Here is a 23,540-nt window from a genome sequence, read left to right as displayed (position 1 = left end):
ACATAGCTCAAAATCTTAAGTGTTAACAGGATCTTGATCTCTGCTGTTAGTTATTTTATAGGCTAAATCCAAGAGCTGCTGCAAAGTGTCATCACTTTAAACTTCCTTCCATCCACTTTATATGATTCTTCCTCCTTGTCTCAGATCTCCCCTTCTACTTTCCCATACCTGCCAACTAAAAGCAAAAGTGTTCCTTCTCCCTAGTTTTGACATCAGATTGTGGATAGGTAGTACAAACATAGACTAACAGTCTGAAAGAGAAAACAGCACCATTTGTAGTCAAGACCTCTGTTTGTATCTCATTGGTCTTTTAAATAACTCTTGTCTTCTGCTCCCCCATTCCCTTCAACAGGTAGATTTGGATGTAACATTACCAGGAGAAGGTGGAAAAGATCGTCCCTTCAAGGTGTCAATAAAGTTTGTTTCTCGGGTGAGCTGGCACTTGCTGCATGAAGTTTTGACAGGAAGAACCTTGCCTGAGCCTCTGGAACTAGACAAACCAATCAGCACTAACCCTGTTCATGCTGTCGATGTGGTGCTACGACACCTACCCTCCATGAAGTAGGTTCTCTCATCTTTGTTCCCTCTCTCCCGTTAGCTTTTTTTAAACTTTTGGGGTGAAGTCCATTCATATTTCTGCACAAACATAGCAGGAGGAAATCTATTAAGCCATTCTCTACCCACAAAATATCTTACTGATTGGCCTGGGGAGATTCCTGGTCTGAGTCAATTGAAGCTAATATTATCTGAGTGTGAATATTTGTGCAGGAAGGTCAGATCCAGAACAGGTAATATTAAAGACTTTTCACAGTGGATTATTCAAGATAGTATCTTCCCCTAAAAAACTGTTAAGGACTTGTTCTGGATCTTTGTCAAGTTTAAGAAATCTGAAACAAAGTAATAAGGGTTACAATATACTGTAGCACTGCATCTTCTGTATACTCCAGCTTAGCAGTGGCTCCACATAACTTGTGATGTGCCTTGCCTGACAGCATGTGCCTTTTTAATTCATTGACATTTCACAAAGCTGCAACTTCATGTTTTGGATAAACAGTTGAGATTGGGGGTGGGGGGGGGGGTGTGTTTTTTATTTTTTTTTAACCAGTATCTGTTTTCCTCATCTCAGAATTCTGGAATTTCAAAAGAGGCCAGTGTAATTTTGATATACATTTTGCTTTATTCATCAGTGTACTGGAGGTTACTTTTATCTTTTAAAGTTTGAGTACTGGTTTGAGGCACAAGGGCAGTTTTCTCCTATACAGGGTGAAATGAAATACATTGGTGAAATGTATCTGTAATTTGCCAAAATGATCTTGTGGCTTTATGGAACTAATATTCTTCAGCTGTCCCAAATTCTAAAGAATCGTGAAAGCTAATGGCCTGTCATGGTATAAACCCCCACTCTGAACCTTGGCGTCCAAAAGATGGGGTACCAGCATGAATTCCTCTAAGCTGAATTACCAGCTTAGTACTTGTAGCGCTGCCACCAACCAGGAATTCCAGTGCCTGGTACACTCCGGTCCCCCCTAAAACCTTGCCCGGGGACCCCCAAGACCCTGTCCCTCTGGATCTTAACACAAGGAAAGTAAACCCTTTCCCTCACCGTTGCCTCTCCCAGACTTCCCCTCCCTGGGTTTCCCTGGAAGATCACTGTGATTCAAACTCCTTGAATCTTAAAACAGAGAGGAAAATTCACCTTCCCCCCTCCTTCTCTCTCCCCCTCCCAGACTGTCCCTGAGAGAGAAAGTAATCCTAACACAGAGAGAAATTAACCTTTCTCTCCCCCTTCCCTCCTTTCTCCCCACCAATTCCCTGGTGGATCCAGACCCAGTCCCCTGGGGTCTCACCAGAATAAAAAAACAGTCAAGTTCTTAAACAAGAAAAGCTTTTAATTAAAGAAAGAAAAAACAGTAACAATTATCTTTGTAAATTTAAGATGGAATATGTTACAGGGTCTTTTGGCTATAGACACTGGGAATACCCTCCCAGCCTAAGTATACAAGTACAAATTAAAATCCTTTCAGCCAGATACACATTTGAACTCCTGCCAGCCAAATACACATTTGCAAATAAAGAAAACAAACATAAGCCTAACTTGCCTTATCTATCTAGTACTCACTATTCTGGACATATAAGAGACTGTATCAAAGAGATTGGAGAGAAACCTGGTTGCATGTCTGGTCCCTCTGAGCCCCCAAAGTGAACAACAACCAAACGCTAACAGCACACACAAAGCCTTCCCTTCCTCAAGATTTGAAAGTATCCTGTCCCCTGATTGGTCCTCTGGTCAGGTGACAGCCAGGCTCACTGATCTTGTTAACCCTTTCCAGGCAAAAGAGATATGAAGTACTTCTGATCTATTAACTCTTACTTATCTGTTTATGACATGGCCTTTATGCTAATGTCATCCACCCCAAACGGTTGTATTCTGGGAGGTTGTTGCACAACTATTATTCATCTTAAATGCTGATGTAACTTTCCAAGTTCTTTGCTTACACTAAACTTTGGGCAATAGAAAGTGAACAGAGAGCTGGACTAAAAACACATAGGTTTTGTAAAACATACTCACTTTCGTGCTAATGCAGAAGGGTATCTGAAAAGACTGGAGCCAATATACACCAGATACTATTTTGTAGAAGCACCCTGCTAGTCTGCATTTGTGCTGCTGTCAAGATCGTGCTTTACTGAAATTAAATCATCCTTCAGATATTTAACATTTAGTTTTTAATTTGCTCGAAATATCATAAATAGATGTCACTTTCAAAAATTGTAGTGCTTGCTTTGGCTAAAATTACCATCTTAGAAACAGAAACATACAGAATAATAATTCAAAATCATAGCTATATTTTGCAAAATGTGACTTTTTAGTACTGATATACATCAATATCCATACAATAATGTATGAAGTGAAATAATAATCCTTGTTATATAAGGCTTTTAAAATAGTCTTATGGAAGGCAGTAGCATATACAGATGTCTACTTTTTTTTTCTTCTTTATATAGGTATACCCCTGTGGGCCGCTCCTTTTTCTCAGCTCCAGAGGGCTATGATCACCCTTTGGGAGGGGGCAGGGAAGTATGGTTTGGATTCCATCAGTCTGTTCGGCCTGCCATGTGGAAAATGATGCTTAATATTGATGGTAAGTAACGTATTTGTGTATAATATGGGTATGGAATGGAAAAGGTTACCTTTTAAGAATAAAAATGCCTGTGCTGTTCAACTAGTTGACTTGTGTGGATCTGAGTTTCGCTATAGAATAGTACATTTTGTTTGTGGGAATAGTTTTCAAAACTTGCGGAACAAAAGAATTTAATTGTGGGAAACTATCAGCTCCAGAATTTAACTTTTCTCTCTCGGCTATAAATTAAGAAATTAAGCTTAAAGTAAATAGCTAATTTCAACTATTCTTGCATATACTCTAGAAAAATACAAAAATTAAACTTTTGCCTATTTAGTTGCTTTATTTAAATTTAGAGTTACTACAAGATATATAACTAGATTTGGCTGTGACCTGAAAAGCTATTTCTAAAAGTAAATGGCTCAGTTTGAAGATTCTGCAGCCTTTTATTGTAAAATCATTACATAGAGTACAAATTATTTACCTGATTGAAGACTATATTTTCAATATTGTGACTTGACTATAAGAGTTCCTTTATAGTTGTGTGTTTATAATTATAAATATAAAAAATTACTACCAGGCTTAGTTCCTTTGCAGTGGGCTTAATTCAGTCTTTTGGCTTTTCTTGCAAAGGTGATTTAGAATTCCTAGTATTTGTATATCTGGATCTGCCATTGAAGTGTAAACACTTGGCCAAAAGATAGTTGTCCTAATCAAGAAACAAAAAATGTGTTTGTTAAGATATATGACATATTTCCTCTAGGTAAGGGGGACTATCACTGGTACAAGGGCAATGAGTTTGTGGAAATGAATTGTCAGTACCTAGACAAAACACTTAGTGTGTTACCTTACAAACTTCAGTACAAATACATGATTCAATAGTTGCTGTCAGATTTGATGTATTCTGTCTAGTTAGATGAAGAGATCACAGTTGTTTGTTTCTATTGAACTAGTTGAGTTTGGCAGTTCTGCAGCACAGACTAAAGACGTAACAGAAGGCTTCTGAGAACAGTTGTTGTACTTGTCAGACAGAATATTCTACACTACAGGCTACAAGAATTTAAGCATTCATCTCAGGCTCATGAATTTAAGGCATTTTAATGGAACGTGCTCTTTCTTTTTGAAGGGATCTGGCTGAAAATGGCTTGTGCTGCTTAATCTGCTTGAAATATTCTGCCAGCCTCTTGTGGCCATTGATCAGCATCTCATACAAATATTAGTGTTTTCTTCCACGCTGAAGACTTGTCTTGATAATATTCCCCACACATTCTGAATTCCAGGTTTGACTGTTGTAACTTATTTTATATAGGGATGAAGCTACAGGCCTGAAAATGCTCTAAATAGTATAAAATTCAGCAGCCCATCTACTAAGCAACTGATTTCTCTGTATGCATTGCCCAGTCCTCTGTACTGTGGATCCCCACTAGATAGTACAGTTCAGGGTCTGTCTCCTGATATTTAAAGCCTTCTGGGACTCTTGCCTCTCATGACAGCTACATTCCATTGGAACTATGAAATTGTTGACCAATAGGGAAAGATTCATGAGTGCGGGAGACAAAACTGTAATAGGAGCTGGACTGAGATTGTTTAGCTGTTTGTCTTAGGTAGTACTCTGTACTCCAAGACTAGTGCTGTTAGTTTTCAAATAGTTTTGAGTTTTTCACTTCTTAATAGCCACACGTAATGTAAACCTTTGACTCCGTTAGCTAAATGCTGCAGTAATTTAAAACAGCAGCTTTATTTCTTACACTTTAATTATGATACTGCTTTCATCATGGCAATATTAATATGATCATGATCATGTCAAATAGGCTATATCAAAAGATTGCAACTAAGTTAAATTAATTTTCCCAACTATGCAAACACAAATTAAAAATCGGAGAAGCAGGGAAAGAGAAAGATACTCTGTTACAGTCAAATGTGGGTTGTTGGAGTTATGAGCTGAGACTGAAGTTGGTACCATTTTTTGGGCAGTCAGGAATGCCACAAGTGTTCCATTAGGTTGGAGGCCAGGTCACTTTGATAAATAGTGTTATTTTCCTTCCCATTAGCAAAGGGTACAATAAATGAGCAGGCAGATACCATATTTAGGGTAGCAAGGGAGCAATGTTTAAATCGAAGAGACCCTGAGGCAAGGTAGACTTGAAAGCTACTAGATGTGCAATTTAGAGCAGAAAATAGCAAAAGGGGGCAGACACCAAGAAACAAGTTGACAAAAGTCACATCCTTGTGGAACGCCTTTGAGTTTTATATATTTTTTCAACGTATTATGACATTGGAGCAAGTTGTCCCCTATTTCATACTTTTGTAACCATTATGTACTACTCATGTGCGTCACAGACAGAAATGAAATACATAGTTGTTGCAGCTGAGGATACATTGATACACCTTATTTCTGCAGGTTTAGGGAACATGTGACAACTTTCATATCTAGCCGTGCTTACTGCACAATTATTTTCTCATGGACAGTAAAAGTAAACAAGACAAACAATCCATTTCTGTAATTTCCATTTAATTCAGAGTTTTGCATTTTGTAAAGAGTGCAGGATCAAAAATATTGTACCAATCAGCAAATCATACCCAGGTTTTTCAGTTAAATGGCCCACTTGTAACACAAGGATATTTCTGACTGTAAAGGTCATGTAATGATTGGTCCAAGATGGTGGTTTTCAACCTTATTTCATTTGAGGACCCCTACAAAATTTCAAATGGAACGGCGAGCCCCTTTGGAAATCTTAGACATAGTTTGAAAACCCCCGGGGGTCCACAGACCACAGGTTGAAAACCACTGGTCCAAGCAAAGTAATTACATTGTTCACATTAGCTTAGATCTTAATTTCTAGTTATTTAGTAACTAAGACATTACCGAAAATGCCAGTATTTCAAAAGAGAAATGCGGTGACTCAGTGCTTTGTGTCTAAAGTACATCATAATCCTCTCCTACAGTTGTTGATATATAGGAGCAGCTGATATTCTTTAATACCAAGCCAAGTACTGTTTAAGTCAAGCTATTTGCAGTGTCTGCAATGAGAAGAAGAATTCTGAGGTTTCATAGTAGAAATACCAAAATCTATGCTCCTACATACTGAACTTCTTGGAAAACGAGCAATGAAAAATTGATCCTTTTTCTTTTCTCATGTCTGGCAGTAGCTGCAGAAGTAAAAAGAGGGGGTAGTTCTTTGTAAATCCAGTGTACCCAACCAAAACTGTACCATTTAAAGCTGTTAACTCTGATATGGCTATTAGTTGAAAAGCAGTTACATTAAAATTATTTTGAGTTTTACGCTATTACAAGTACTGTAAATTCTCAACAGTATGTATGCTGCATATTGAGGAGAGACTAGCTTGTGTTTCGTTTTTTGCTGTAAAGAAAATAGTCATAATCCCCACTGACACTGAGTTTTGCTTTTTGTTGCTTTTTATAAATTAAGCTTTCCCCATCACTGCGGAGTAAGGTCTTGTTAACCAGAAGGTTTGTTGTTTTTATCTTCTTGGTAGAAGTTATTCAATTCTACAGAAGATTTACAGTGGATGTGCAACAGATTATTACATTAAAGTGAAATTCCTGAATAGAAATCGTTTTGTTTAACTGCAGATTATGGGGAAATGACTTTGCTAATTTGGTTTGAGACTAAAGATTAAATCTACAATCAAATTATTGGAGTTTGTTTTGATCACTTACCTCATACAAGGTGCTCTACAAAATATCTGTTCCTATCAGTTTCACAAATTTTGTTACCATGGAGATGAACCACAGATCCCCAGTTGTTGGAGGCGTAAGCTATTTGTGTTCATTCAGTAATCGACATCTGTAGGTGTCTGCTAGAGTGCGTCATGCAAAGTTGGTGGCTTACTGGAGTGACGCATATCTGAAGAATTTTTATTATTTGTATGGGGAATTTTGATGTTTTAGTATAAGGGACCTGGGAACTTCATAAACTGTTAATTATTTCATAGTCTAATTTTTTTTGCTATTTAAAGACTTTAGTGTGTTGCTCTGCCTTTTTATTTTTGGCCTCAATTGAATGAAGGTATGGACTGATCTAATAGCACCACCTAAAGTTAAGATTGCCTGATTCTTCCCAGTATAAGTCCCTGTTTTCAGTTGTTTATAACTTTGCCAAACTTCAACCATTTGGGGTGAAATTTTCCATGCACTGAATAAGGCAAGTGTAATGTGGAAAAAATACACCACCAAAATATATAACATATTTAGTCAGAGAAACATGAAGGCATTATTTAAAATGTAAGTGAAAAATAACTTTCTAGACTGCCTCAGAGGAGAAATAAGCACATCCAGAAACCACAAAATTTTATTGGCAAGTTTGTCCATAGCCTTTTAACTGTAGACTAGTAAGGGGATTTTGAATTTCTTTTGCATTTGGCAGTTTGAGCTAGATGACAGTAGTGAACATATGAAGAAAGTAACGGACATGTGAATAGTTCCAAACTAAGCCACCCTCCCCCCCAAAAAAAAGAAAGAAAAGGAAAATCTTGAAACTAACAACATTTGCTACTATCACATAGTTCACTCTGCTTATGTATTTTACCTCTTCCCCCACCCTGTGTCTAGTCCAAGGGTCCCCAATGTGGTGCTGGTGAGCGCCATGGTGCCCACCGGGGCGTCTGTGTGCGCCCACATACTGGCCGGCGGACGAACATCTGCCAAAATGCTGCCGACAAGCAGCGTCATCCAGAGGCTTTGCCACTGAAATGCTGCCGATTTTTAGCTGTATATCGGTGACGATGTCTCTGGATAACGCTGCTTGTCGGTGGCATTTTGGCGGCGACGCCTATTGACGTTGCCGCTTGTTGGCAGAATTTTGGCGGATGCTCATCTGCTGCCACGGTCCTCCGTGGCTTGTCATCTGGCGCCCACCAGATGAAAAAGGTTGGGGACCACTGGTAGTCTATATGGGGCAGGGACCATCTACTATTCAACTTTCGTACAGTGCCTAGTACTATGAGGCCCTATTCTTTGTTGGCCCTTAGGTACTACCACAGTGAACACGATTGATAATTTCTGCTACATAATGTCACTGTTGGCAGCTAGAACAAGATTTGTCCTTTGGCTTGCTGATCTGTGGGTAGCATTTTTAGTTTTAGTTGTGTCTACTTCTAAAAGCAGCTTGCCTTGCCTCTTCAGGGTTAGTAGAGAACAGAGTGTAGCATTAGGACATTGTTCCTTTGTCTTCTGTTCCTTTGTAGTACTGAACCAACTTTGCATGAAAAGTCTCTGGACAGACTTTTGTTTGTATATAAGCCATTTCAGGTTATCTAAGAGCTAGTCTACACTAGCAATGCTAAAGTGCTAAAAAACCCACCTTCATCCCGAGCCAGAAAGTTGCAGCGCTGTGAAGTGCCAATGTCGACAAGCCCTTAGCTAGGATAGCATGGGTGTCCGTCACAAGTCACCGTAACTGGTAATCTTATAGGCTGTCTTACCAGAGTAGTCAAGGACTGAATGGCTTGTAGAAACCAAACTACTGTCACATATCTAGAGGTGGTCTTGTCAGGTCAGAAATCAGGCATACTGGTTGGGCAGCATGGGAGAAGCATTTGTAGCTGCTGCACGTGCAGTGCACTCATTGGCACTTTACCAATTTGAGGGATAAGTATAGGATTTCCACCTCCAGGTATTGTCAGTTGAAGACCTTTCACCAGAACTAAAACTTATATTGGAAAAATACTTGAGAAAGTGGAAATGCGTATACAGATACTCTTTTTTCAGAAAGATTGCACATAATCTCTTAATGCAGAATTTTAATCACCTGTTAAAAGCTCTTTCAGGCTTGATGTTGTCTTTTTTGATAATTAAAACCATTCATTTGCATTTCTAATCTGCTTCTCTTTAAAAAAGCAATACATGTGGAGAGTACATTAACCCTTTGGCTTCTGCACACTTGGCCTTGATTCTCTGCAAACTCTTAGGGTCTGTATTCATACTATACGTGGTATGTCTTGTGACACTGGGTTGCATTTCCTTAGTGAGAGTGCCTCTTCACGGAAGCAGTTCCCAACCTTTCTGGCAATTCTAATGGACTTGTTTGTGCCAGCAACCTGTTGAAATCCTTTGCAACCAAAGTAAGGATAAACTAAGGATGTCAAACTGAGGATAAACACAAGTGCCTGTGGCATCAGAGTTCATTAACTCCAAGGGTGATGGAGAATGAGGAAAAGTAGGGCAAGGAAGGACCTCCATTTCTGAAATTCCACCATCCCATAACCAAGATATCTGCTAGCTGCTGCTTCTGGCTATTTGGATGCTATATTAGATAAAAACCTAGAGCAGGGGTCCCCAACGTGGTGCCCGTGGGTGCCATGGCATCTAAATGCATCCGTGTTCTGGCTGGCAGTTGAGCATCCACCGAAATGCCGCCGAAATTCGGCGGCATTTCGGTGGATGCTTGACCACTGCCACAGTCCTTCGTCTGGCGCCTGCCAGACAAAAAAGGTTGGGGACCACTGACTAGAGGGAGAGAAACATTTACTTGGTTTAAATACAGTTTAGGAGTCTTTGCTTGGTGGGGAGAGACTTCAGTAATGATGTAATTGCCTAGACTGACATGAGGTCTCATCTTCTAAGCCTTGTATCAGATAGAAAGACTCATTTTCCTATTGCTTCATGTGCTTGAAAAGTACCTCTTGTTATATACACAAGCTGAATACCACAAGTTAGGTCAAGGAATGTAGGAAAAACTTTTACAGTCTAAAGAGCCTTTAAGAACATAATCCATTTTTCCTAACTGCAACATGACTGGGTCACAACACTAACTCTCAAAGTGCTTTTGGATCTTTAATGAGCCATTGATTGGTCATAACTTTGCTTTTACATTTTATCCAAAGAAGACAGCATCTTTAGCAGACGGGTGTCATTACACACCATCTTTTGGTTTTGGGACCAAACTGTATCTGAAGGAAGGATGTCATAATCTGAACTACCACCACTTACTCAAGCGCCCTGTGTATATGGGACATATTTTCAAATCCTGATGAGACTCAAGATAGTCTTCTAAAAAACTTAGCTAGAATTCAGCATGGTGATGTATGGTTGCAGACTGTAGTATTTTGATTGCTCAATACTGAGCTGTCACAGAACTTTCTAATATGTTTTGAAGAAAACGTGAGCGCTGCAAAACATACACTTGGCGCTCACTTTGAACTAAAAATCAGATGATTTGTTTGTTTCTTTGGCTTCCCAAGATGGAGGTTTGCTTCCTCTTTCGTTTTTTTCCTCTCTCCCTAGTTTCTGCCACTGCCTTCTACAAAGCACAACCTGTAATTCAGTTCATGTGTGAAGTTCTCGACATTCATAACATTGATGAACAACCGAGACCTCTGACTGATTCTCATCGGGTAAAATTCACCAAAGAGATAAAGGGTGAGTAGAAAGTTATCTCTAATCGGCATGGAACAGATTGTATCTAATGTGCTCAGGAGGTTAGCTATGACAGACACATTAACTGAAAATCTCAGAATTAATATAACCTGGATCAAAAGTGAGTGTGTCCAAAATAATTGCAATATTTACTATCTTTAGATTTAAAATTAATACATGAGCTGCATGGCTCTTTAAACTGTCTGCAAAGCCCAACAAAGATGAAATACTAGATAAACTCTGATATTTTAAAGGTCAAATAGTAAGACTGCTTATTATAATGAATGTACCAAAGCAATCGCATTCCTGGATGGCTGACTCTTGTTTAGGAGATAATGTCAGTAGTGTACACACTCCTGCTGCTATTTAAATGCTGAGGCAAAGCAAATATATTGGTTTTTAAAGCTGGAGTCATTGATTGTCTGCCAATATTTTATTAATATGACTTTATATCAGTTGTGATATAACAGGGATAGCTTAGTGGTATTTGCCAACCTTAGGCAGGGGGACAGATTCCATCTTGAAGAATTGATTTAGTTGTGGAAGTTTGGGTAGTTGCATTACACACACTACTTTGGTGTCTGCTTTCATGCTTCTTTGCATCCAGTGTATAGAGTAATTTGCAGCAGGGGTAAGACATTGTTAGGAGGGTTTGAACAAAGTCTTTCCTGAAATTTTTTTCTGTCACTTGCTGCAAGAGTACATGCCATTTAAGAACCAATCAGTTTAAAAAGGTAAAGTACAGCCAGTCAGACCCCTGTGTTTGTAAAATCAAGAAATTCTTTTAAAAACCGTACCTTTAATGGATAAATTATTTTGTAACTGGCTCAAACACAAATCTTTCTGTTTTTAAATCAGTCAGAATGCAGCATGTCTAACTGTACAGTGAGCAGCTGTCACTCTACTTCACCAACACATCTCAGTCATTGTAATAGAAATAGCCACTGTAAGAAAACACTGCAAGGTAAATTAACCTTGGTTGTTAATATTTATTTGTATTATAGTAGTACTTAAGGGCCCCAACTAAGATCAGAGCACTATTGTGCTAAGCACTGTGCATATATGTAGCACAACGGTCCCTGCCCTGAAGAGCTTTCAGTTTAAATAGTCAACAGAAGGTCAGAGGGGAAACAGTCTGAGAGATGAAGAGACTTCTCCAATGTCAGAGTAGACTTCTGTGAATAGAACCCGGGTCTCTTGAATCCTAGTCCAGTAGCTTGTCTATTGGACCATATTGCTGCTTCATCCATTTCTCTTGTCCCTGAAGGCAGAGAGAGTGCCTATCCTATGACACTGCCATCTCGGTATCATTTTTATGTAAATATCAACTTCATATTGTTATGAGGAATTAATAGAGTAGAGTTAACTTGGATTACCATATACTTACTAGAATTCCAATGGGATTTCTGTGAATTTACCAGTTGGATACCATGGAATAACATGCAATCAACTCCTGTAGCTATGGTGCAAAAGGAGGAGGAAAGTATATAGAGTCAGGGTTCTTCTCATGATTAAAGGCATGGACTAGATCTTAACTTCAGCTACTCAAGATTGTACAAAAAACTAATGACAAATCTCTAGAATTTAGAAATATTGGCATTGCAATGAAAATAAAGCAAGTTAGTTAAAATACTGATTAAAGCTAATGGAAATAAGTGGGAGAAATCACCTAGGAAAGTAATTTTTAAACTACCTTACTTATCCCCTTGGTACAGATCTGGTTCTTCAGTCCTAGGGTGCACTGGAATTGATCACCATGGGCAAAAAGGGCATTGCTGCCCTTTGAGAATCTGAACAGAAAACTATATTTTGAATCCAGACTTCAGTCTCCATCAGGCTAGTCTCGCTTATCTTAAAATTAGTGTAACAGCTTCAACTGGAATTATAAATTGCTTTGAATTGCATGTTTTTATACCTAGGATTTATTTTTAAAAGAAACTCATGATTCTCCACTCTTAGAAATATTTTAAAAAACTACCTCTTAAATGAAAGTCAGAAATCAAATGCCTTAAATGCAGAACATGAGTTTCTAACACGGTGCCATAAGATCATTGTATCTATTTAACACTCAGAGTTCTTGACTGTTATGTGTGTACTCTTATTAGAAACTTATGCAAACACTTAACATGTATATGTTGCATGACATTGTTTTTTCTTGTTGCTTTCATACAGGTCTGAAGGTTGAAGTGACTCACTGTGGAACAATGAGACGGAAATACCGTGTTTGTAATGTAACAAGGAGACCTGCCAGTCATCAAACGTAAGCAGACATTTGTCAAAGTGGAGAATGTGTAGCAGCTTGCCCTAACATCAGATACTTGGAGGGATGGACTGAGAGTTTATTAAAATCACTTTGGAGAATTCTAGTAGTTAAACTTTCAACTCTATTTTGACTAAAATTCTTGTGTTGTCTTTCCAGCTTCCCTTTACAGTTAGAAAATGGCCAGACAGTTGAGAGAACAGTAGCACAGTACTTCAGAGAGAAGTATAACCTCCAGCTGAAATATCCTCATCTTCCTTGTCTACAAGTGGGACAGGAGCAGAAACATACCTACCTGCCTCTAGAAGTAATGATTCTGATAAATTGATGTTTTAGTCCAGTAGCATCTTTTTGCAGAGTGTTAATTTATTTCTCGTGCAATGTAAGCAGTTTAGCATATTTGTATATGTGTTATCATTCTTTTATTGTTACTGCTTTGGTTTTACTACAGATAGAGGTAAACTTTAAACCAGACAATCTTTTCCTTTCATTAGTATGGATACCAATCAAGTCACTTTGAAAAATAGATATAAGTATCAGCTACATGTGTATAGAAGATTTGCATGTAGTCACTGCATAATTCCCTGTGTAATATTAGGAGTGCTGCATCTGTAAAGACCGCAATTGTATCTACCAATTTGTTTTTGTTTTTTTGAAGGTATGTAACATTGTGGCAGGCCAGCGATGTATCAAGAAGCTAACAGACAATCAGACATCAACTATGATAAAAGCAACAGCAAGATCTGCCCCAGATAGACAAGAGGAAATTAGCAGATTGGTTAGTTCTTAACTTCTGTATCAGAGGATGAGCATGTTTATCTTCACTAAACTGCATTGCACTTGAGAAGACAATTCCATTTCTCTGTACCTGACCCTATCTCTGTCCTTTGCTACTAAAGCCTTTTACTTTATTCTCAGATAAATGTCCTAAAGGCTCTTGCTCCCATGACTCCTCTGATCCCTCCCATTAAATAGAATATCTAGGTCAAGCATTCAGGCCAACCTCCCTGGTCCATAATCTCCACATACCATGTCGCCACCAGAACCTGTTTGGTACATCTCTTCTAGCATTTGGAACCCTCCTTGATTTTATTAACAAAAGTTATTTAATTAGAGATCTCTAATTAAAGAATTAGAGGGCTTATCTGAGCCCAGGACTCCTGTGTTCTAAGCTGGCTACTTTGTACCTGGTTCAGCAAAGCACTGAAGCATGTGCTTAACATTACGCAGCTGAGGTCTCCCATTGGAGTCAATGGAACTTCAGATTCTTACAGTTAAGCATGTGCTAGTGTTTTGCTGGAATGAGACCTTCATTTTTGACATTATCAACAATCTGAAAGATGAACAGAGTTCTTAACTGCCTTACAGGGATGTTCTCACAGTTAATGTATGTAAATTACCTACCTGTCTCCAGTGCTTATCTGCCCCCTCCCATTCCCATATTATCTGAATACCTCACACTCTTTAATCTTTTGATATACTCTGGACACTGCTGTGAGGTAGAGAAGTACTATTCTATCCCTATTTTACAGATGGAGGGAGCTAATGTACGGAGACTGAGTAACTTGCCTAAGGTTCTGCAGGAAGTTGAAACTGTTTCCCATGTCCCAGGCAAGCACTCTAACCAATGGGCAATATTTGTCCTCAATATATGTTAAAATAGCACCACTTGACAGTCCTGTTTTTTCCCTCTTTTTGTCTGACAGAACCAGGCTTTCTAAAACTCGTTAACATTTTCCTGACTTGGAACTGTTGGAAATATCTCGTTTTATTTGAATAACGTTACAAAAAATTAAAGGATAACTTTTATTTGAAAAAGGTGCTTTTGAGCTGACAATTGAGAATTTGTGTTCAGTAGGAATAAGGCTCTTCTGAAAGATGCTGAAAAGGCTAATTCATGATCCTCTCTTGAGTGCTAATATTCAGAGAGAACTGAAAACAGCTGGGTTTTCATAACCTAGTTTGTCCTTCACACTGAGGGCAGCAAAAAATTTACTTTGAATGCCATGAATATGCATATTGTGGAGTGACTAAACATCAAGTGGCCATTTTCACACTGACGTAGTAATATAATAGTAAAATTGAATTTTAGGTAGCTTTTTCAAATATTAAAATTCCGTGTTATACCTGCAAGCAATATACAGAATAGAGATTAATTTTATGATTAATTGGTACTTCTGTACTTTAGCAAGATAACTAGATATACCTAAAATTTGTTTTGAAGCAGCATTGTCATGCATGCTAGATACTCTTTAATACAATACACTTTTTATGCAAAATATTTGAAGCAGCAAAAATTGAATAAATTGGTGTTTGGGTAACTTAAGGGAATGAGTAAGATCTCATGTCCTGGGGCAAGTAGTTTGAATGAGAGTTTTGGTTAATCAATGGCTGGTAAATGAGGGTGGACGATTCAGTACGATCCTTAGTTTTTGCTGTTACTGAAAAGGAGGACACTTACCAGAACACTTATGCAGCTCTGTTATTGGTTGTCTTATTTGTAGATGCGATTAAAAATTGAAGAGTTTTTCTAACATGGAAATTTTTCCTTTCCCCAGGTAAGAAGTGCAAATTATGATGCAGATCCATTTGTTCAAGAGTTTCAGTTTAAAGTTCGAGATGAGATGGCCCATGTGACAGGGCGCGTGCTTCCAGCTCCAATGTTGCAGTATGGAGGACGGGTGAGAATTTTGTTGTTTTTCCCTTTTTTTGGCATCTTGCTGTACAATGAACCACAGATGATTCTCCATGTAAAACTGAAAACGCTGGGACAGCTCAGTTCCCTTGTAGCATTGCAGCAGCTCAGAATTTGAGCCACAAGCCTTGCGATTGCGAGGGGTGTTTTCCTAAAATAGAAAATGGTGCTTTTTTTCTCTCACTGTTTCAATCCGTTGAATATCAGCATATTTGTTCTATCTCCATAGAATCGAACAGTGGCAACCCCAAGCCATGGCGTATGGGATATGCGAGGGAAACAGTTTCACACTGGTGTTGAGATCAAAATGTGGGCCATAGCTTGCTTTGCAACGCAGAGACAATGCAGAGAAGAAATACTGAAGTAAGGCATGTCTTAGTTCAGGCATTGTACCATTCTTTCAGTGAACCCATCAGCTTCAAAATTCTAAGATGGCAGTTGCTACATATTCAGTGCCTGTTCTAGCCTAGTGTTCAGGCTGAGGTAGGCATTTTGATTTGGAACGCAAAACTACTTCTTCACTTCTGTATTGGAGCTTGGAAATCTGCCATCTTTGCAGCTGAAATTGCACATTGATACTGTGTATTAAGTGTTTCTCCTTCAGTGGTGTTGCTACAATGGGGCATGGTACTTAGTGCGTTTGTCCTAAAGCCCTATAAAGTCTGCCCTCTCTAACCTTTCATAATGGCATTTTAAGACTGTTACCATCCTTATAATCAGAGTGCAGTGGATGCTGTTGTTGAAGTTCAGTAAACTCCATTCTTTTTCACTAGGGGTTTCACAGACCAGCTACGCAAGATTTCTAAGGATGCAGGAATGCCAATCCAAGGCCAGCCATGTTTTTGCAAATATGCACAGGGTGCGGACAGCGTGGAGCCAATGTTCCGACACCTTAAAAATACCTATTCAGGACTCCAGCTCATCATTGTCATCCTGCCAGGGAAAACACCTGTGTATGGTAAGAGAGTAACATAAGGGGAGGGTATATGTTTTGGCTCAAGTGTGCTATCTGGTGTACTTGCTCCGCAGCTTGTAAGACGCTAAATTCTAGATGACTGTCCTTTAGTCATCCAAAACCAGATGCTTTATCAAGCCTAAAATGAATTGGGAGACAGGTCAAAGCATGCATTTGAATTGGAAGTTGATAGGTTAGAATGTAAATTTGACTAATAGTGGCTTTGGCTGTGTTCTGTTCTCTGTCTGAATTTCAAATAGGCTTAAAAATCGTAATAGTTTTAAAAAAAATTAAATTAATGCTTGCTTCTTAGCGGAGGTGAAACGTGTGGGAGATACGCTGTTGGGGATGGCCACGCAGTGCGTTCAAGTCAAGAATGTCATAAAAACATCTCCTCAGACTCTCTCAAACCTGTGCCTAAAGATTAATGTTAAATTAGGAGGAATCAACAACATTCTTGTACCTCATCAACGGTAAGAATCTCTAATGGGGGCTACTTTGAGATTTATTCTTGTGTCTATTTTCAGTTTGATATTTAACATCCAAAACTGGAAAGGGGGTTAAGTGCAGAATGGTATGTTATTTGTGAAACCAAAGATGCTGCCCTTGGCATTGCAACATTGCATCTCACAGCACATCCTGGTTCAGCAGTGACCTCCAGGACACTTCCTACCTGATCTGGTAAGTGGAGACTTGGGTCATATTGAAGCTCTCCCCAGTAGTTGTCAAAATGGCTGTTTAGTCTCTGAATCAGAAGGTTGTAAATCAAATCCCCATTTGAGATGTTGGGCCACTACCCAGTACTTGAAGAGAAATGAATGAGAGGAGATCCTGGCGTTCTAGAGGTATTGTCTTTGAATGGAAGTATTAAGTTAAGATTCCATCTATAGAGGCTGTCTGGGTAGAAGTGTAGGATACCACAGCATTCTTCAGAGAAGATCACAGTGCTCAGCCAGCTGACAAATTCTGCTGTCCTGTGTGCTGTTAACGGTGGTAGAGCATGTACTCTGGGTCTTTCACCTCTGCTGCTGCATAAGTCCTCTAGATCATCCTCTTGCTAGTGTATGGTGGTTCTGTATGCTGTATTCAAATGCTTTGTCCCAGTCCCTTTTAAATGTTTCAAGTGACAAGGCTTCTACTACCTTACTCTTGAGGCCTTTGTTCTAATAGATCTCACTGGTTAGAAGCTTCCCCTGATAATGGCTCACTGGCCAGGGTCATTGTACTACTAGTCTAATCTATATGCATTTCCACTGTCTTAGAACAAACAGTCCATTGAGAGCAGCGACCTTTGTATCCACCCTGGAGACTGGGCATTTGGCCACCTTAGCTCCAAGTGTTACTAGAACTGATTTATTCTTGGAAAAAGTGGAGTATGCAGAAGGTAATGTGGTGGCCCAGAATAACCTCTTGGAAGTTCTCTCTGGAAACTGTTTCTGAAAGCTCTGTGCCCAGGTATCGGTAGCTGAAGTGACACATGAAGCACAAAGTCCATTCTCTAGACCATGAGAATGGATTGCAAGCTTTAACATACCTCCTTGCTACTCATGCCACATCACCCAGAACAGTGTGTGTACTCTAGCTACATTTTTGCCATTGTACAGTGTACATTGTACAGTGCCTAGCACAATGGAGCTCCATTCTTGATTGGCCTCTAGGTACTACCCTAATCAGCATGATTGATAACAATCATGATATGTCTTTGTAGGGAATTATTTTTAATGCTGGGTCATGGTTTTTAAACTAATTTCTGTAATAGCATTGTATTAGCAGTAAACAGTGATGTATTTTGGAATGACTATTAAGAGAATTTAGGAAAAGTTCACAACAATATGCCAGACACTGATTGCGTTGGCTAAACATAGTCTTCTGAATTTCTGGTAGAAATTTCTTCTCCTTCCCTACCCATACTCAAATTAAGAAACAAAATTCAGGATTGAGAAGTGTAATTGTAAGTGAATGGCTGGTGCTAGGTTGACTTGTCACTTTTTTTTTTTTTTAAAAAGACCTTCTGTGTTCCAACAACCAGTGATCTTCTTGGGAGCAGATGTCACTCACCCACCTGCTGGGGATGGAAAGAAGCCATCCATTGCTGCTGTAAGTCCTATGAAATTGGCTTAATTGTTTTTCATATGTTATGAAAAGGAGAGAATAGAAAATGCAGCTACATTTGTGACAGAACTGAAACATCATAAATTAATTCATTGACTTTTGATGTGGCTTTCATTTTCCCCTGCATATTCCAGTTCTCCGCATACAGAAATCAGACAGCTTCTTGAAAACAAAAGTACTGCTTAAAATTTCTGATTAATGCTTTGTAGTGTTCTAATATACTTAGTGAAGATGATGTTACATCAGTGATGCTATTAAATAATAGTTCTTTGAGAGAACATAACTGAATGTAAGTGCTCTAAATTCCGAAAGAAACCATGCACCTCTAATAGTTAAACTAACAAAATGCTGCTGTGTTTATATTTAAACAAAGATGACTTTAAGAGACTGGTGTTTGCAGGAAGTTCTTGAATAATTTTCTTCTTTTCAGCCTGGGAAGGACAAGCGGGCTGTAATATGAGATCTTTAGACACTTGGGTACTCATGCTGCTCTTTGCTACATTATCTGCTATATTTCCCAGAATGGAAGGGGGACTGTTCAGATTTCCTAATGAAGAGGCAATGAACCAGGAGGAGTTTTTGCTTGAATTACTATAGTGGGGGTGGAAGAGGAAATATTGCACTGCCAATGAAAGAGGAAAAATAATTCCAAGGCAAATATAAAATAGGGCTTTTTGTGGAGGGCTGGTAAAAGACAAGTTTCAAACACTCTCCTGTAAGAGATTTAAGATTTCTAAACCCACATCTTACAATAACTTCTGTGCCATTTGCTTAAATGATCTGATTATTCTCTATTCTCTTCTTAAAACAAACCTTTAAATTTAAAACCTCTTCCCTTTTCCCTGGTAAAATACTTTGTATCAATTCACATGGATCTTTTACATTCTCATTTCCACAAATATAGGTTGTAGGTAGTATGGATGCTCATCCAAGCAGGTATTGTGCCACAGTGAGAGTTCAAAGGCCTCGGCAGGAGATTATCCAAGATTTGGCCTCTATGGTAAGAGAACTTCTCATCCAGTTCTACAAGTCAACGCGATTCAAGCCCACACGTATCATCTTCTACAGGGATGGGGTTTCTGAAGGACAGTTTCGACAGGTTCGTTACACTTGAATTTTTTACTGTGGCAAGATTTGAATTGAGAAATGTTAGTTCCATTTTTCACATTTGCATCTGAGTTAAGATGTAGCACCACAATGTATTGGCTACACTTCTTATGGAAGTGTGAAATCCCAACTAGGAAATCTCATTAGGTGGAAACTGCTTGGAGTTCTTCAGATCATGGGCTGAGGAAAGTAATGATGTATTATATCAAATGGTTGAAAACTGTGTTTCCTGGTTGAGAAGCTGATCATTTAGAGCCATAGATGAGTATAGACTTCCTACAAATTAACTAATATTGCATAACGGACATGAAACAAGTGTTAAGTACAGAGTGCTGTTTACTAGACACAATGTGCAGAGTACAGTGTAAGAGTAAATTAATCTATTGTTTCTGTACCTTAGGTGTTGTATTATGAGCTGCTGGCAATTAGAGAGGCCTGCATCAGTCTGGAGAAAGATTACCAGCCAGGAATAACCTACATCGTAGTACAGAAACGACACCACACACGATTGTTCTGTGCGGACAGAACTGAAAGGGTAATCCTTAGCCCATTCCAGTGTAGTTATGTATGTGAAAAGGCTAATAAAGAAAAGATTGTGCTAGTGTTTTTGTATAAATGTACAAAATCCACTTGATGTATTCCTCACGTTCAAAGGAGATGCTCAAGATTGACAGGTGCAAAAAATTGATCCCCAACTTATTTTGTCTTTGAAGATCTTATTTTATTTTATTCTAAATTCAGTTGTAAAACTTCAGCTGCTGACCGTGGGAAGTTCTTGTAGAATTACAGATGTTAATGACATTTAGAAGAAATTAAATGTCTAGAAATACTATTTCATAGAATCATAGAATATCAGGGGTTGGAAGGGACCTCAGGAGGTCATCTAGTCCAACCCCCTGCTCAAAGCAGGACTAATCCACTGATAGATTTTTGCCCCAGATCCCTAAATGGCCCCCTCAAGGATTGAGCTCACAACCCTGGGTTTAGCAGGCCAGCGCTCAAACCACTGAGCTATCGCTCCTCTCATACAGGCTCTACAAAAATGTTAAATACAAGAGAATGTGAAACCAGAAAGGACTTTATTTCAGTCAAGTTTACATGTTTTCTGAGTGATGTAATGCAGATTGGGTGGGTACACAAACCAAAATATACATAGTTAAATCTTTAGCTACTTCCCCCTTCTGAAGGCAGGTGGAGCTGAAAGTGCTGTGGATGCAGCATGCTTAACTTTAGAGTGAAAAAGGGAGTGCTTTGTCCAAAGCAAACATCACAGATTATTATATTTGCATATTCTATAGGGGAGGGGTTAAGTTCAGGGCTCTATTCACTGAATGCTGTATACTCTAAATAGAATGTTGTGTTTTAAAGTTACGGCTGAATGGCATAAGTACATCGTAATTCTTTATTGCTTTATTTTCTTTAAAAATGACTAGCTAATAGTGCTTTCATCAAAACCCCTCTGTAGGTTGGAAGAAGTGGCAACATTCCAGCTGGAACAACTGTAGATACAGATATTACACACCCATACGAGTTTGATTTTTACCTCTGTAGCCATGCTGGAATACAGGTAAGATATCTTCCTTTATAAACTAATACATATGGCTACAGCAAGTATTCTTTCCCTTTTTTGAAAATATGCCCCACCTGCCCCCCCCACCCCAAAAACTGTGTGTTAGACAAACGTCTTCTCGTTCTGTTTCCTTAAGAGCTGTGAAACCTGTCTCTGGAACCAGCACTACCAATGACTTACTTAACTGAGCTGTTAGGGTACCTTTTATTTTCATAATCTGTCCTGACGTGAGGTTGGTTTATTTGAAGAGAAGTAATGAACCCTCCTCATATTAGTTAGGAAACTAGAACACTATGTTAAACATCTGTTTAGTTGTAATGAAATGAACATTGTTTACGTTTGAGAACTTGATTCAATTTGAGGATTGAAAGCAGCCTTGAAAATTAGTTGACTTAAGCCTAGACTGATAGTAAATTATAGGATAATGAAATTGAATCTAGCAGTTTGGTGGTATTGCCGGCAGTGCAATGGCAATCCAACTTAATGAGGAAAATTGCATCTAAATATTGAGTTCAGAAGAATAGAAAAAGTTACTCTTCAGAGTTTTAAGTTCTGTTCTTTATGCAATTTTGACCAAACTGCAGGGAATTTTGGTGGACTGCAGCAAGTATATTCTGGGTTTTTTTGGTTTGAATTACTGATCGCTCTAAACAAAGATAGGTACTATGTTTGCCCTTCTCCCACCCTCCGGGATTTCACCCATCCTCCCTGAGTTCTCAAAAATAATTGCTAATGGTTTCCAAGATTACTTCTGTTAGTACCTTAAGTACCCTACGATGAATTTAATCAGACCCTGCCTGATGGATTTAGTTTACCGGAAGGAAGTAGGAGGGTGAGTTAATCATGGTTTATAAGTACTGTTCCTACATGAGGAGGAGATTTCTGGTAGTGGTAGCGACATAATAAGATCAAATGGCTCAGAGCTGAAGCTCGATAAATTCAAACTAGAAATAAGGTGCACATTTTTAAGTGGTAGTAACTAACAATTGGAACAGTTTACCTAATGTGGTATGCATTCTGTCACTTGAAGTATTTAAGAGATACTGTTGTTCAACCAGAAGTTATAAGCTAGATGTAGGAATTGCTAAGTGAAATTCTCTGGCTTGTATTATGCAGGAGGTTAGACGGGATAATCATAATATTTCCTCCTGGCCTTAAAGTCTGACTTGATACATATGAGAAAGCCAGACAAGTGAACTGATATTCCCTTCTCCATAGGGTACCAGCCGTCCCTCACACTATCATGTTTTGTGGGATGATAACTGTTTTACTGCAGATGAACTTCAGCTGCTGACTTACCAGCTCTGCCACACATATGTGCGTTGCACACGATCTGTTTCTATACCTGCACCAGCGTATTATGCTCACCTGGTAGCATTCAGAGCACGATACCATCTTGTGGACAAAGAACATGACAGGTAAATGAAAACACGGGTGCTTAGATTTGTATCCCCTTTCAGCCCTCAGCCCAAAACCCTTTCCATATTGTCAGGCTTTAGACTATCTGACTATATCAGCAGTTCACAAACATTTTTGCTGCATGACCTCATTTTTATATGTACTGCTTCCTGCAATCCCAGACAGCCTGGAGGATGTTGATTAAAAAAAGCATCCTCCATGCAGCGTGGCCTCACACACACCATTTGTGCAAGGTCATGCTGCATGGAGGATGCCTTTTTGATTTACAAAATAGCGTTCTCTACACAATGTGACCTTGCACACACATGGCGTGAGATCATACTGCATGGATGGGGGTGCTGTTTTTGTAGAGCAAAATAGCATCCTCCATGCAGCATGACATCGCATGTACAATGCATGTGAGGTCATGTTGTGCAAAAGACGCCATTTTGCAAAATGGCATCCTCCGCATGCTCAGGATTGCCACAACCCCATCTGCTGATGGTGGAGTGACCCCACTTGGGGTCACAACCCACAGTTTGGGAACCACTGCTGTAGATGATGCACACTCAGCATTAGCTTAATGTATCACCTGTAGGACTGGTCTTCAAACACATTTCCTAACTACTACCACTATACATAAGCATATAGTGTGGTGTTCGCTTTCTATTATATAAAGAATTTAAAGTTTTGAGTTAAAAAAAAAAAGGTTTTTGTTTGTTTAATATTGTTGCATGGAGATGGGCCAAAACACTCATGTGCATTAAAGTTCTAATCCTGAAACCAGAAATACTGCTATGAATGAGGCGAGTGGTAATAATGCTTTGCACTTGTCTAATTCCTTTCATTTTAAGGTTTCAAAGTGTTTTACAAATATTAAGCCTCAAAAGCACCAGGCAGGGTAAGAAGTAGTATACCTATTTTATGGATGGGCTATCTGAGCTAC

The 23,540-nt window shown here is 38.9% G+C and overlaps 1 protein-coding gene across 2 annotated transcripts in view; it reads left to right on the top strand.

Annotated features, from left to right (window-relative positions):
- Nucleotides 1–23,540, top strand: part of AGO3 (argonaute RISC catalytic component 3) — a 53,659-nt gene that overhangs the window by 26,736 nt on the left and 3,383 nt on the right. The window contains exons 4-19 of one of the 2 annotated variants that reach the window (XM_050932545.1): nt 353–561; nt 3,004–3,140; nt 10,366–10,500; nt 11,360–11,461; nt 12,670–12,757; nt 12,917–13,064; nt 13,416–13,535; nt 15,316–15,438; nt 15,682–15,815; nt 16,226–16,410; nt 16,721–16,880; nt 18,414–18,504; nt 19,424–19,618; nt 20,027–20,161; nt 21,092–21,193; nt 22,415–22,614. In XM_050932545.1, coding sequence (XP_050788502.1) covers nt 353–561; nt 3,004–3,140; nt 10,366–10,500; nt 11,360–11,461; nt 12,670–12,757; nt 12,917–13,064; nt 13,416–13,535; nt 15,316–15,438; nt 15,682–15,815; nt 16,226–16,410; nt 16,721–16,880; nt 18,414–18,504; nt 19,424–19,618; nt 20,027–20,161; nt 21,092–21,193; nt 22,415–22,614 — 2,264 coding nt within the window. The remainder of the gene's footprint in view (nt 1–352; nt 562–3,003; nt 3,141–10,365; nt 10,501–11,359; nt 11,462–12,669; nt 12,758–12,916; nt 13,065–13,415; nt 13,536–15,315; nt 15,439–15,681; nt 15,816–16,225; nt 16,411–16,720; nt 16,881–18,413; nt 18,505–19,423; nt 19,619–20,026; nt 20,162–21,091; nt 21,194–22,414; nt 22,615–23,540) is intronic. The other variant, XM_050932546.1, reaches the window with a different exon arrangement.

Source organism: Gopherus flavomarginatus, chromosome 22 (assembly GCF_025201925.1).
Source record: "Gopherus flavomarginatus isolate rGopFla2 chromosome 22, rGopFla2.mat.asm, whole genome shotgun sequence".
Lineage (NCBI taxonomy): Eukaryota > Metazoa > Chordata > Testudines > Testudinidae > Gopherus > Gopherus flavomarginatus.
The sequence above is the reverse complement of the archived record's forward strand: the minus strand, read 5'-3'. Positions and strand labels throughout refer to the sequence as shown.